We start from the raw sequence: 14,891 nt of genomic DNA on the forward strand, positions 1-14,891 counted from the left end.
CCCCATTTGTTCTGACGTTAATATTTCAAAACCAACCTAACAAACAAACAAACATCAGAAATTAGTCGTAATCCTTTAAAAACCGAGGTTTTGGAGGTTTGTGGTCCAGAAGAATGACCTTAATTTGACTTTTATATGCTGTTATTGTTAAATATTGTTTTCTGTGTGGAAACATTGTGGAAAAATATATAAGATCACCCGATCACCTTTGATGTGGTAGAAAGAAGTCATTTCTTACTCTCAGTGCAGTCACACCGACTGCACTGAGGGCGCTGCTCTCACAGAAGGGAACACAACATACCAGAGGAAAACAAAGAATCCTTCCATTAAAACATTTCAGTTTGTTTGTCATCCATCGCTATTGTTACTGGGAATCCCCAGTGGGCCAAACATGACTTCTGTTTGTTTGGCTGCAAGCCGTATCCTCATCCGAGATTAGCTTATTATGTAATGGTATTGTGAAATGATTGTCTAATTAGTTCAAATTCTAATGAATTTTTACAAATTATCACATTTTAGATATGGTCACAGTTGGAATAGGCAAAGTTATGATTTCAAAGTACAATGGCTCATGAAAAGCGTGATGAAACGCTGAGGGTTCTTTTACTGAGAAGCGTCTTTAGAACAAATGCCTCCTTCTAATAAAACAATACCACTCTGTCCTCCTTTCTGTTGTGGTGCCTTTCAAGAGCTCAGCTGCTTTCCACTGTCTGTGCCTGTGCTCGTAAATCAGACGGCCGAATGACAGCGCTGCCACAGACCCGAGGCGATGCCATCCTCTGATTCCAGACAAAAAGCGCACACGCACATACACATACAGTACACGCACACACATACAGTGCACACTTGTGGATGCTAAAGCCAAGTGACAGTTTTTCTGCATGACAAAAATAAGGCATGATATGAGATCCATTCGCATTTCGTCAGGTGAATTTGCTGTAGCCAAACGGTAAGCGGGGGAACATTGTATCTCTAATCCCCATCTGGTGATTTGTAATTGCAGGACATATTCCGACCAGTTTTTATTCACAAAGACTCTGGTTATTTCAACATTCAGTCCTGCATGTGACACTGATCAGTTCAGCGAGTTGTCCAGGTCACATCCGGCCCAAAGGAGGAAGTGGGAAGATATGAAGGCAAAATGGGTGAAAGTAGGCAAAAAGCTGATTAAACTGTGAGATAACCGGCAAAGCTTTCTGAGACTGACAGCACAAATTTTGGATTTACATGCTAGAATTTGAACTGATTTGACTCTGAATTTGAAACAAGACTTAGTTAAGTTGGCCTGTCTCTCACACACTGTCTGTCCCTCTCATGTATGTTACACAGTTTATGAAACACAATCCGTTTACGACCACAGCCTACATTAGTATTTGTCAAACTCTCATTCAAAGCACTCAAATCAGTGTCCACAGAACCACAAGTCATAAGACTTGATTAATTCATTTTCTGTTCTTTGAATCACATGGTTTGAAAAAATATCGAACTAGTCAGGCCTCATTAACAACTGACTGCACGGTGTTTCATGGCTGGGCTTTCTGAAGTAACAGAGCTGTGTATTTTGGGCTCTGCATCCCCTGTTGATGCCACAGCATCAGTACCTTTTCCAGCCCCTATAGATTACTTCTCTTCCTGCCATCATCAATAAGCAGAACTCTATCTGGGATCCAGACCTGCTCCAGGCAAAGTTCTTTAATATTTCTCAAACCTCAAACTTATTTTTCTATCATCAGATTATCAAGGCAGAGGCAATCTACTGCGATTTTAGTGTATTATATCCAAATTTAGAATTATTAAGCCTTTCAACCACATTATGTGGTTAAGTCATGTGTTTTCCCTTCCGTCTGACACTCAAAACACACTTTTTAATCTTATCAACATCTTCCATCACTTTTTAAAGACCAAAACGTATGTTGTAACTTGTGTCCTCAGTATCATTTAGCATTTTTTGCACTGCACAATTAACACCATCTCTCTTGTCACCCACATGAAAGAGTGTGAACAGAGTTTGCACGTGTAGGTGTTTAATTATCACATCTGAAACGGAGACATCTCACGCTATATAAATAAAGTTTATTTTTAGCTCTTTGGTTAGAATAAAACATGATGTCTTATTGAACCCTTTGATTCACCAAAATAAATTATATTCCAGAATCAGGATTTATTCTTGCACTTCTGTCGCCAGGTCGCACTCTGTTGGACAGGCTGTCTGTGCATTCTGGTGATGAGTCTACAGAAGAGGAGGCGAAAGAACTGTGTCAACGACTGTTGGTCCAGGGTCTGTTGCATCCCTTCAGTGACAACACTGCAGAGCTCCAGGATGACAGCATTGTCTCAGCAGTCTTTAATGTAAGACCTTTATCTTCACTGTCACACTTGTTTTACAAGAATTATAGCTGAAATGGCTTTGTAGTGGTTTTTGTTCACCATGTAATCAAATTATAGGAGTGGATGGGTGACAGGATTGGTTTTTAACTCAAAGAAACACATTTTTGAGTTAAAAATCAAGCGTGAAGGTCAAATTTTCACACTTTGAGAGGCAAGAGCTGCACTGTAACTCCACTTCTCTTCAAACATACCAAGCTGTGATGCACTTTGTTGGTGATTATTCCAGGGGGGTGCACAGTGATTTGCATTTCTCATATTACCTTTTCTTACCAATTCACTGCCTGGAGATACTGTAGTATAACATGTGCTCGTATGCAAAAAGAAGCATATGCTTATCAGATGAAAATACAAAGTAATTTGCAGCCACCAGCAGCTTATGTACAGTATATAAAGTCATGCAAAGCTTTTCCAATCTGTTTCTATATTTGTTGCTGTGTTACTGTGATTCATCCCAGAGAAATTTCCCTCCCCCCTACGGTGGCTGACAAGTACATTTCATTATCTGAAGTGCAGTGGCGCGTGTAGACAGGGTGACCATGTGAAAGTTGATTTCATGAATCTTTAATTCTCCATTCCAGTAATGCTTTGCTCAGGCCTAATCTCATGTGCATCACATCGCCCTGCACAGTTCACCATTGAAGCCATTTCTGCCAAGTTCCTGTTGTAGCTGGATCCATCTGACTGACCCTTGTGGTTGGAATTCTGTTTAATTATCTCTTTTAGCATTGCCTTGTTGTTTTCCCCTTACTTTTCCTTTAGTGTGACCATCAGGTGTTATCACTTATCCCGTGAACTACAGTATTTTTGTTCAGACATTCATTGACTTTTATCCACTGACTTTTCTAATCAACTTTTCATCTAGTGCCATCATTAGGTCAGTTAGCATCATCACTGAGACCATGTTAGTGTGCCTAAGTTCATATATTACAAGGGTGGAGTCTTGGCTGCTAGCGTACACTCTTAGTCTTGTTATTTTGTCTGTTAAATTTGAAAGAATGTGACACGATTAGTGACCGTCTCTAACCGCACGATGCACCTCCCCCACAGACGCACGTGCATGGACATACACTGTTTAGTTTATGCTCGTATGCACATAAATTCACAGCATGGATGCCTAAACACAAATAACTGCACTCACAGAGAGACAAAAGTGGGGCTACACTTCCGAACATGCATGTCCTGAAGCTGTTTTGTTCATATAAATACACTCACAGTCCAGTCTGCTTGTGTGTCGTACACACACAACAGGCCACAAATGCAGAGCACTCGCTTCTGATGCACAAATCTGCCACATGTGCACTCGCACATGCAAAAGTACTGACCGAGACGCCCATACATGTTCAGTAATTCTGACACTCACTCAGTCACACACACACATCTGTGCTTGCGTAGACCATCTGCTGACCGTGTTATGTAACAGCTCCACGTGCCTTGGGCTCAGGCTGCTCTTCCCAAGCAAAAAGCTTACCATGTCAGGATTGTAGAGGATTGGACTCCTGCCCCCCGCCTCTTTCTCTTTTGTCCCCACTCTCTGCTTACTTCTGGCTGGGCCTTGGCCTGGAGCCCTGCTTTATTCAGCTTGACCAAGAACAACCTTTGCTGTTGCCATTGAGAGTGCAGCTCTCGTTGCTTCCTATCTCAACAGCTTCGCTCTCTTTTAAAACAAATCCTCACAATCTTCCTCTGCAACCTTTTCACTTCAACCCATTTAACATTTCACTCTCATATTTTTTTCCTTTTACGGTTAAATTCCATATTGAGATTAATAACTTCTCTCATCCTTTAATTTCCATCCTTTATCTTTCATCTATTTGTCCTCCACTTTGGTACCTAAATATGGCTTTGTATCCAATTTCATCACTGTATTTTGCTGCAGTGAACAAATGTATGAGTAGTTTGTTTCTTGTTCTGCATACTGCCTGAAATTAAATACTCCCATCAGCATCATTTAGTCGAAAAATGGTGTTTGAAGAGGATGAGTGTCTAAGAACTCTGTATAAATCTATTGTCATCAATTTTTACGCTTGCCAGCAGTGATAAATCCTAATGAGTGGCATAGATGTGCATCAAGCTAGCATACATTGTACCATATGAGTGTTTCTGGTGGTACATCAGGTTACCATAATCCAGGTAATAGGTTTTGTCCTGAAAGAAACACAATCTTGGCATGAAAAGTGAGACATTCATGCTCACACATGATTTGTGCACACATGGAGTCTTGACAAATTAAGCAGATTTATGTGACCAAACAGTGTAATGATTTGCTTTAGGTGTATTAGCATGTAGTTCATCGCTGCAAGGCCTTTAGCTCTACATGCTCTTTCCCTGGGACATAATTAGCATTGGGAAAATGAAAAGTGTCAGAGTGTTTAAGAAAACCAGGGAAAGTTCTAGATTAGTTATCCAAAGGGACAGCTTTGACACATTCACTTTTGCACTGTAGTACATAAGTATTATAAAGTATTATAAATGAATATGAATTGACTAATTCTGAAATTATAATTAGCTGTTTGTTTTAAGTGATTAAACAGGTACTGTTTGACTGACATGCCTGTCTGTACATTACAACGATTAAGCAGTTTTGACTATGGAACATATAGCAACAACACTGACTGACAAATAGCTTATTACTTTTATTTGCCGCAGAGACAAACAGACCCTCAAACGCAAACTACCTATAGATGAGATTCTTGATTGGTTACTTTTCAACATTGAGAAACCTACTGCCAAAGAAGCTCTCTGGTTGCATATCAAGGCCTCCTGAAGGCAGTGTTGCAGACAAATGTCCGAGTGGTCACGAAGAGGACCATTTCAAGAGAGAGTAAGGAGGGAGAAGGAATGCAGGAATAATTATTTCAACATGTTCTTAGGCTCAGTTATCACTGATGCTCAGCCCTAAATAAATCAGGTCCAGCAGTACCAAATTGTTCCACAATGTCAGGTAGAGACATGTTTCTTGATGGAACAGGGGAGTTTTTGTTGAACAAAGCAAATGCAGGCAGGGTGGTTAACTTTGAAAGTCAGACATTCAGCACATCCCACGCAGTATTACTAATTAATTATTAACCCGTGTAAACAATATACTGCTTTGAAATAATAACGAATAAAACAGAAGTTGATAATAAGCTCTCAAGTTTTTTTGGCAGTGAGTGCTACATTGGCTATTCAACAGGGAAAAACAGTTATAATTTTACCGCTGCTTATAATCCTCAAGTGTTTCCATGCTTGAGGTTTTGAGAAAGAGTGAATGTTATCAAGCTTTAATCACAGTGCGTCCCACCATGTGCTCCCACTGTACACCACATACAGCAACCCTTTACGGGAGCAAGCAGGTTTTAAGCACAAATATGTGATCTCATTTATGCCATATGCACTTGCTTGTTTTCAACACCGTGTGCAGGAGGAGCAGCTGTATACCTGGGCGTCCGTAGGCCTGCCAGTGTCTTCACACCTGTGGGAGCTCTATGGTGGGCGAACCACAGCCAGAGAGCCGAGCTTGAGATCCCTTTTGCATCAGTCGTCAACCAAGGAGACACCAGGAGATCTACATTCTCAGGTTGGTTACATCGTCTCTTTGTCTGTGAATATTTTACTGTATTTTGCCCTTCATATTGCTTACTTTGAGTTACAGCTTTTTTGTTTAACTACTTACATCAGAGTGCATCTTCTCTCTGGTAACCTCTTACATAAACTCAATATAATAAGCAAACATTGTTGTTGGTTTTAGTTTTGTTCTGTTTTTATTGTTGTGGACAAATGGAAGTTTGCAGTTACAAAGTGTAAATCTTCACAGGTTTCTTGTCAAAGACGTTATCCCTGTAAACAAGATAATATGTTTACATGATGTGTTCACCACCATTTGATAATACATGCTAATAAGTGCAAGACCCTGTCACTGACTGATACCTTCACTGCATGCTGTGCTACTATTTTCTTTATCAAAGGATTGACATTTACTTGATTTGGCTTTAAAATTACCATTTTAATATAAATTAAAATTATGTGATGATTTTTTTTTTTAAAGACAAAATTGACCTGCAAAGGTGACATTCAGAAGTACATACTTTGAAATACAGTACTTTTGGTCCATGCAAGTTTAATGGACACTGAAGAATGCAGTTGTTAAGGTCGTTATTTGATGAGTACTTGATCTTGATTTGAAATCTGAAACAACATGAGCAGTGTGATCTGTCAAAGTGTTGGATAATACTGTAGAATAAACCTGGATCAGCTAAATGTAATGTAAATTGTTCTTTGTCCACCAGAGGTCAGGCTTGTCTTCAGATACTCGTTAGATGATCACAGTGAGCCTCCCTGTTTCTTAGAGGACTTACACAAATTATAATAAATTTCAGAAGGCCACTGAACATTTCTCCTTCAGATTCAACAATGTGACCACTACTGGGAAATGTGTGCAAGGAGACGCAGACCCTCCCCATGTGAGGCCCAACGAGACTTGCTGTCTCTGGGGTCAAATCTCTTGGTATCCCCTCATCCCAGCTCTAACCAGTCTGGAGCCAGAGGTCTGATGGAGTCTAGACATAATGGACTTTCTGACCCTTCTTTAGCTCATAGCTCTGTCGCTAAGCTCTATCAGTTATGGGTGTTTTGCCGTTTATAAAACATCACTTCAGTGAGGTGTCATGTTGGAAAAACACAAAAAAGCTTCCTTTTGTGAACCCTTACATGGTAGCATGTCAAGTTAAAATCTTTTTTGTTTGTTTGTCAACAGACAGAGTCCAGCAGGTTGAAGTCAGGTCATTCATCCTCAGAGGATGAAAGCTGTCTCATCCCTCAGCTGGAGAGGACCATCGATGACCTGCGGATTAAGATTGCTGTGTTGCAGGGCCAGCAGGCCTCCTTGACAAAGGGCAGCTGGGATAATATGGGAGCTCTGGGCGCTGGCCACCCCAAGGCCTCACAGATGAGAGGAGGAAGACAGGACAAGATGAGCCAGGAGGTGTCTGTCCAGACCTCGCCTGTGGAGGAGGGGTTTAAGTTTGATGTGCCTTTGAACGGAGGATCAGGCAGCGTGTCATCCTCTGTTGCATCCTCCATCCCCAAATCTACAGAGAACTTTGTCTGCACATGCCAGCAGAAGCAACAGAGCAGCGCCCTTCCTGCTCCTCCACCCCCGCCTCCACCCACCCCTTCCTCTACAGTCTCTAGAGGTCTGCCCCCACCGCCGCCACCACTACCACCTTTACCAGGGGGTGTTGCTCCTCCTCCACCACCACCTCCTCCTCCACCCTTACCCGGTCTTGGAGCTTGTCCACCACCCCCTCCCCCTCCTCCTCCTCCAGCTCCGGGATCTGGACCACCACCTCCTCCTCCTCCTCCTCCTCCTCCCCCACCCGGTTTTGGACCTCCACCACCTCCTCCTCCTCCACCAGGCATGGGTCCTCCTCCCCCACCCCCTCCTCCTGGAATGGGCCCCCCTCCTCCACCTCCACCCCCAGGGTTTGGGCCTCCACCACCACCAGGACCCGTGCCCTCCATGATGGTCCAGGAAGCTTCCCCTGCCAAGGCTGTGATAGAACCCCCCAAGCCAATGAAGCCACTCTACTGGACACGCATACAACTGCATGCTAAAAAGTAAGGAGATAAAGTGAAGATGGATGCGGATCATTTGTACCAAGGTATTTTCTGAACAGTAGAGAATCGAGAGGAAGCTTGTCCACTTAAGATAAAGATCAACTACCACACGCTGTGACGGCAATAGAGATTCTAACCTTGTGGAAAATGAAAGTGATGCAGTCCAGGCATTGTGGTCACCAGTGAATAGACTTGAACCAGGTTTTCTTTTCCTTAATATGGCTTGGAAAATTGTTGTTGAATACATGTCCAGAAATAGACTGGGCCTACTTGATTTACATACAAGTGAAGAACTTGATAATGAATTCTAAATGTATTTTCTTGGCTGAGGGATATGACAATTGTTCAACTTTTTACCCTGCAAAAGATGATTCATAAAACAGCTGAAACACAAGCTAGAAATGCATAAAAAACATAAATAACTTTTGTGTTATAACAACAACATGAATTTCACTGTAAAAGTGGACTGCGAGGCATTTTTTTTCAAATGATACGGCAAATGAATGCTTGCCTGCTTGCACTGTAAATAAATCCTCTTTCCTCTTATCTTTAGAACCGCTGACTCTCTGGTGTGGGAGAAAATTGTGGAGCCAACTGTAAACTTTGAAGAATTTGTGGAACTATTCTCTAAAAGCGCTGTTAAAGAGAAAAAGAAGCCAATTTCAGATACAATCAGCAAGTCCAAAGCCAAGCAGGTACAGTAAGTTTTATGGTTGTGTGTTTTCTTTTCTGTTTGCAGTGTACAGTATGATACAGCTATGCTGATTTATTTACATAGACAAAGTTATGGTTATGGTGTCTGAATGCATATCCCCACTGGGTCACCAAAAATGGCACTCTTCAGGGCTTTTCCCATCTTCACTTTCACTCCTCCGATGCCCCGTTCCTTTCCATTTCTCTGCTCTCTGAGCTGCTTTGAGTGACAGGAGGAACTGCTACAGCCAGACAGTTATTATGTGGTGTGAGCTCTGGCTCCCACTCGACTCCCCCGTGACCATCCAGTGGCACGGAGCCAATGTCTCGCGTGCGGTGAGGAAACCTCACGACGGTGATGACTGTTGAAAGAGGGGAGGGGGAGGAAAAAAGGGAGGGAGAAGCCTGGGAGCTCTATTTTGTGATGTGGTTCCTCCCATTGTATTTCTTCTAGTCAGACTGTTTGCCTCCCCAATGCCCTTTATGTCACTCCATCAATCTGCAACTCAAACATCTGATCCACAATTTAAAGCTGCTTTGGTCAAGATTTCTGTGTTAATGTACTGTTTGCCCAAATTATGTGTCTAAATCACATATGATGTTGCTCTAGGGAGGAACGTCAGACCCTAATTGAGACCCAGAAGACAGTTTTTGCCGAGATGAAATGTTGGTCTCTGGCATGGAAATGGGTGGGAAATCCTCCTAGTTTATGGGAAGTGATGAACTGAAACACCAAAATATAAAATCATCTCCAAAAAAAAAAAAAAAAATGTTCCAGCCATAGGCGTAGATTTTGGGGAGGATGCAGGGGACACCTCTAGAACATGTGTGTTTGTACCAACGATTAAAATACAAAAGTACCAGAGATCTTTTATTTTAACAAAGCGCTTGCCGAGATGATAAACTGATGCAGAAAAAGCACAAATTGGTTTAAAAAATTAATTTGTGGCCGCTCCCACATTGCAGTTTGACTCGTCAAGAATGAATGAACTCTTTTACCCTTGAGATGATGATGATAATAATACAAATAAAAATAATAATGATGTAGGTCTAATTGAAGCCACATTACATAAGTTCTTTCAAAAATTCCAGTGTTGTATTTGCCCTCGCTAAAAGGTCCTTCTCAGGTGTGGGACAGTTTCAACAATTTCATCATCCCTTCTGCCTCCAGCTTTGATATTTGCTGCTTTAAGGAGACATTTTTATAAGTAACCACACTCTTTAATAATTTTATTTGTTTGCTTTTTGAAGTAAAGGAATGTGGAAATGCTCAAGTACCCCAAATTTGAGGTTAAGTAAGGTATTTGAGTAAAAGTACCACTGAGCATCTGATACTTGTTCATCCCTGGGTTATACAGTATGTGTATTTTAATCTCTTCATGGGTTCACTCAAGTGTGACACTTTTGGCAATCCTCACCGCTTTGGAGAATTATGTGATCTTCAGGCTGTAGAGAGTCCTGAGAGGCCTGTATAAGGAAACTGCAGTATGTGCTTGTAAATCAGCCACATGAGCTACTTTAGTGTATATGTTTTTATGAGTAACATACCCGGAACTAACTAGACAACTGCAGTAGCTCATTTGAAGCCCCTGTATAGGAGAGAAAGGGAGGGAAAAAAAACTCACCTTGCAGCTTTGAGCGCAGGAGTCGAGAGCAGTGGGGAAACAATAGATAAGCTAAGTGAATTTACCCTTCACAAGTTAATCACACTTTCATACATGAATTCCTTTTCAAGCTTTACTTCACAAATAGCCGTCATAAAGCATGTCGAACAATTCAGGAGCTGTCAGATGGTTTCTACACCTGAGAGACCGAGGGAATTCGTGACGCTACGCCTGCAAGTCTCGATGTAGGAGATGAGACTGGGCAAGGAGACGACGAGCAGGCCAGAAGGGGTGTCCTCTTTTCTGTTAAAACAGACTTCCCTTCATGATGAAGTCAGCCACCACATCAAGAGGCTGCTCATGTTGTTGTGTGGGTGTGGGGTGGATTCCTGTAATAGCTGTATGATATAATGTGGATTTTCACACCAACACACCAATGGTGCTGACATATTGCCATCATTAACTGAAAAACAAAACAACAACATCCAGTATGTAGAATAGACACCAACTGGGAGCCAGCCTTTGACACCTCCAGCTCGTGAGGACTGGCCCCCATGCTTTGATCCCATCTCCCACTACTTACTTAGCTATTCCCATCCTCCAGTGTGTTGTGAGTTCACCTGTTCTACTGATGAGAGGGGACAAGCATCTTCTCCAGAGCTACCACTAGAGAGCAGCTTTGATGTCAGAACTCGGCCGGTTAAGAGGCCTCTGTTGACTTCAGCATCAGATGTGAAGAAATGTTAGCAGTGACACCCAGTGTCATGTGTTGACCTTGCTGTCTATCTGCAGAGATTTGAAAGAGGAGCTGTTTTGTGTGCTGCTGTCAGATGGAGATAACGTGTTGTTGTAGAACATGTTGCTAAATTATATGTGATATGCAAATGTGCAAGATTAAAAGTTTAGTGCTTTTGCTTCTTGGCACTCAAAGTCAATTCTGAAACTTGTGGATGTTTGGCATTTGTGCTTAAGAAGTAGTTAAGTAATTATATTATCAAGTTAATGACTGATTAGTTTTCTGCCAATAGACCAACATTGTGGACCCCACATTAACAGGTGAGAGATGTAAACAGGAAGAACAGTGTTTCCGTGGAGTAAGTGAGTTGCTGTGGACTACAATATGAGCTTCTTTTTGGTTTTTCGGTTATATTTATTTATTATAATTTTATTTATAAAAAAGAATATCTGGCTGATTGTGTGTAATGTGTGTTTCTGTAGAAACTCACTACACTGCCACTGCTCAGATCAAACTCTTTTCTCACCAACCAAAAGTAAATGGTACATCAGTAAAACTCTTATTGGTACTTTCAATCACTTTTCTGCACAACTCAAAACTTGCATGCTGTTCTATTTTCAGGTCTCTTTGTCAGTTTCTTTTGAGGGAACAAGTGGGTCCTCACATGCGATTCGGAGCTGTGTTGGGTTGACGAAAGTCCACATTTGCCAACCATGAAACGATAAATGGATCAACATGTAAATAATGTGACTTAAAGGATCTCTTTAAACCAAAAACTTAGACACACAGATCTCATAAGATCGTTGAAAGACCGTGTATTAGATTAAATTTTCAGGGTTGTTTTGTTGTCCTGAAAATGTTTGCTACGAAACTAATTTTGGTAACTGTAGTTGTTCATGCACCCAGCTGTGTTTCATTATGAAATAATACTACCGATATGCTACAAAGGAGTTTTCATCTTAGATTTATGTAAAAAGTGGTAACGTGATCCTCTGTGATATCAGGCAACTTGGCTATATTGCAAACTGCTAAACGCTGTACTCTTGGGAGAGTGACTGGCAGCTGATAAAACATCACTAATTACTTATTTTTTCACCGCTTTTGAGCAGCTAGCCTACGTTAGCTATCACAGGCTCACAGCAGAAGCCATTGGGCATCATATCTCAAATGGCCTTTCCGCTGACACTGTGGCTGAGCTGGGAAAACTGAGACAGTTGGGGCCTGGTGATATAACTTCCTCTGTGTTTGAGAGGTCTGTGGTCTGTGTGATCTGGTGTAGATGGAAGCGTTTTGTCTGGATCACCGTAGGCTACGGGTTTCCTGTCCTGTCCCTTCGCCACTTTGCTACCCGGCACTCACTTCTCAGTCATGCTGTGGTTTAAAATGACCCCCACCATCGGGATGCGGTTTTTCATCAGCACTCGCTTGATATTCAACTCCTGGCTGTTTGACAAGTAAAAGTCGTTATTATTCAGCTTAACATTTGTTAATGTTGCAGCTTTTGGAGTAGTTTTGATCCGGGATACTAGAAGTTATAGTCACTATCCTGCATTGCAAAGTTCCGTAAAATCTGATGTGAACGTCTAATGTAATGTGTGTTTGATCAGTTGCAGCACTTGAATTGATGTGTCCTCTTAGAAAATATGCTTCTTGTTGGTTAAAAAGTTTGATTCGCAAGACTGAAAGATGATGGATGTGGAAAATTGGAGGAAAATGATAAACTGTTAATCATCATACATCAGCTAGACAGCATTATAATTTTCCTAATGTTTGCGGGTGAATCATATTAAGTTTCCTCCCACAGAAGTAAGCAGACAGGGGAGAGTGATGTTCCTGTCTTTTGTTTCCAGCCAGTTATTAAATGTTGTGTGCGTGTGCGTGCACATGTGCATGACAAGGTATTTGGCATATTAACATCCCAGTTTTTTTTTTTGCCCTTGCGTAACCCCGCTGTTCACATCTCTTTATCTCATCCGCTGTCAGGTGGTGAAGCTCCTCAACAACAAGCGTTCGCAGGCTGTTGGTATCCTGATGTCCAGCATTCATCTTGATATGAAGGACATCCAGAATGGTGAGTTATGTCATTCTCCTCTTTCATTTTTGTTTTATTTATTTATTTTTTGTATGATGTGTATGCACACTGTAGTTGTTATTGCCTGCATGTGAGTGCAAGCACCAATGTAATGGACAGGGTGGGAAAATAGATAGACTTCTCAATAAATAAATTTTTCAAAATATAGATATGATATATAGTATATAGTGTTATATACGTTTATATATAGTATAATACTGTTCTTACGTTGATTTTCACCTGTATTTTATCCAACAAAAGGACTCGCCTCTGTTGTATTTCTTCATTGCAGCTTAACTCAGGGGAGTATTGTAATAAATTTGATGTATTTCATCAGTGATTTTTATTAGCCACATTACTGGCATGGTTCTCGGTGTTGTAAGTCAGTCCACCCCTTTGGTCCAATCTAAAATATCTGATAAATGGATCGCCATGAAATCTGGTACAGATAAACATGGCGCCCCGAAGACGAATCCCTCTGACTTTCCCTCGAGCGTCGCTATGAGGTTGACATTTGTGTGCTGCACAAACACAGACGTAACACTGAAGTCAAACCTCATTCTCAAAACAGCATGTTTTTGAATTTTTTTTCTCTGCAAAATAGAGATCTTGGTATTAATATTATTCTATTTGTTTCTGGAGAGCTGTTTTCCCAGTTCATAAACTACATGTTTTCTCAGTCCACTGAGAAGTGAGTAAGACTGAGTTTTGGCTGAGGTCATTGCCAGAGCTTAAAGCTCCCTGTAGTATTTAGCTTTATCACAGTAATAATGTTGCAAGAGATCTAAAATCTTTTCCCCTCGTTACTGTCCTCTCGTCTGTATTCCTTTGCTTTCGTTTTGCGTAATCTAACATTCACATCGTGTTTCTCCACCGCTTGCTGTCTTTCTCTGATGACTTGTCACCATCTTGTCTGGACGGTTTTGTTAAAGTGAAGTCATTCGAGAGATGTGGATGGGAACTGACTGTTTTTCCTGTTTTAGTTACTCTGATTGCTCTCCAGTCTTCTCTCATCCATATGTCTAAACAATCCTCATCTCCCCATCCTATTCAACCTTCTTACAGCAGAGCCTTTATTACAGCTTAAAGTCAGGCGGGTTACATTAAAATGTGCAGAATGGCTGGACCATATTTAACTCTTGTAGTCACAGTTTTCTCCCTTCTGCGTTCCTGATCTTAATGTCTTTGTGCATCTATCTCGGCATCTATCTCAGGTCAGGGTGGGAGGGCAAGCGAGGGCCACTCTCATCAGCACTGTCATGCATCTCCTACGTTAGCTGGTGTACATAATTAGCACTGATTGGAAACTTCAGTATATCATGGAGAGTAAGCTCAGTGGTTTGGTGAAGTATTTGTTATTCCACCCAAAGGTGATATGTCTGCTGCCTCGCGCAAACAATATAACCAAAGAAAATGTTTTTGCCTTCTTAGACATTCGATTGTTATTATGTGTGATGTGTTATTACAACATTCCTTAAATGATCTCACATTTCCACGCGCTGTCTGGCTTTTTATGTGATTAAAGAATCAAAGGACAGTGTGTTTACGAAAGAAATGATTCATTCGATAAAACTTTGTAACTGTCCCTTTCGGTGTTGTGAATCACTGTTTTATTTTCTCTTGATTTCGTGATGAAGACTGTGACGAGCAAAGCACTCATCGCTTTCATATCTCTGACTCGAAGAAAAACAATTTCTCATTTAGACAGTGTGTGTTTTATGACGGCCACACTGCTCAGCGAGGAGTCAACACATTTTTCTTTTCATCACAGCTGTTGTTGTTTGTTGTCAGACTTGGCTGACAC

General features: G+C 41.3%; 1 protein-coding gene across 2 annotated transcripts in view; it reads left to right on the forward strand.

The window, feature by feature from the left end:
- The window catches only part of fmn2a (formin 2a), a 35,660-nt gene that overhangs the window by 4,236 nt on the left and 16,533 nt on the right, over positions 1–14,891 (forward strand). For both annotated transcript variants that reach the window (XM_046401298.1, XM_046401297.1), the window contains exons 3-7: positions 2,186–2,349; positions 5,789–5,944; positions 7,121–7,983; positions 8,537–8,678; positions 13,000–13,087. In XM_046401298.1, the coding sequence (XP_046257254.1) occupies positions 2,186–2,349; positions 5,789–5,944; positions 7,121–7,983; positions 8,537–8,678; positions 13,000–13,087 (1,413 nt within the window). The remainder of the gene's footprint in view (positions 1–2,185; positions 2,350–5,788; positions 5,945–7,120; positions 7,984–8,536; positions 8,679–12,999; positions 13,088–14,891) is intronic.

Source organism: Scatophagus argus, chromosome 10, assembly GCF_020382885.2.
Source record: "Scatophagus argus isolate fScaArg1 chromosome 10, fScaArg1.pri, whole genome shotgun sequence".
Classification (NCBI taxonomy): Eukaryota; Metazoa; Chordata; class Actinopteri; family Scatophagidae; genus Scatophagus; species Scatophagus argus.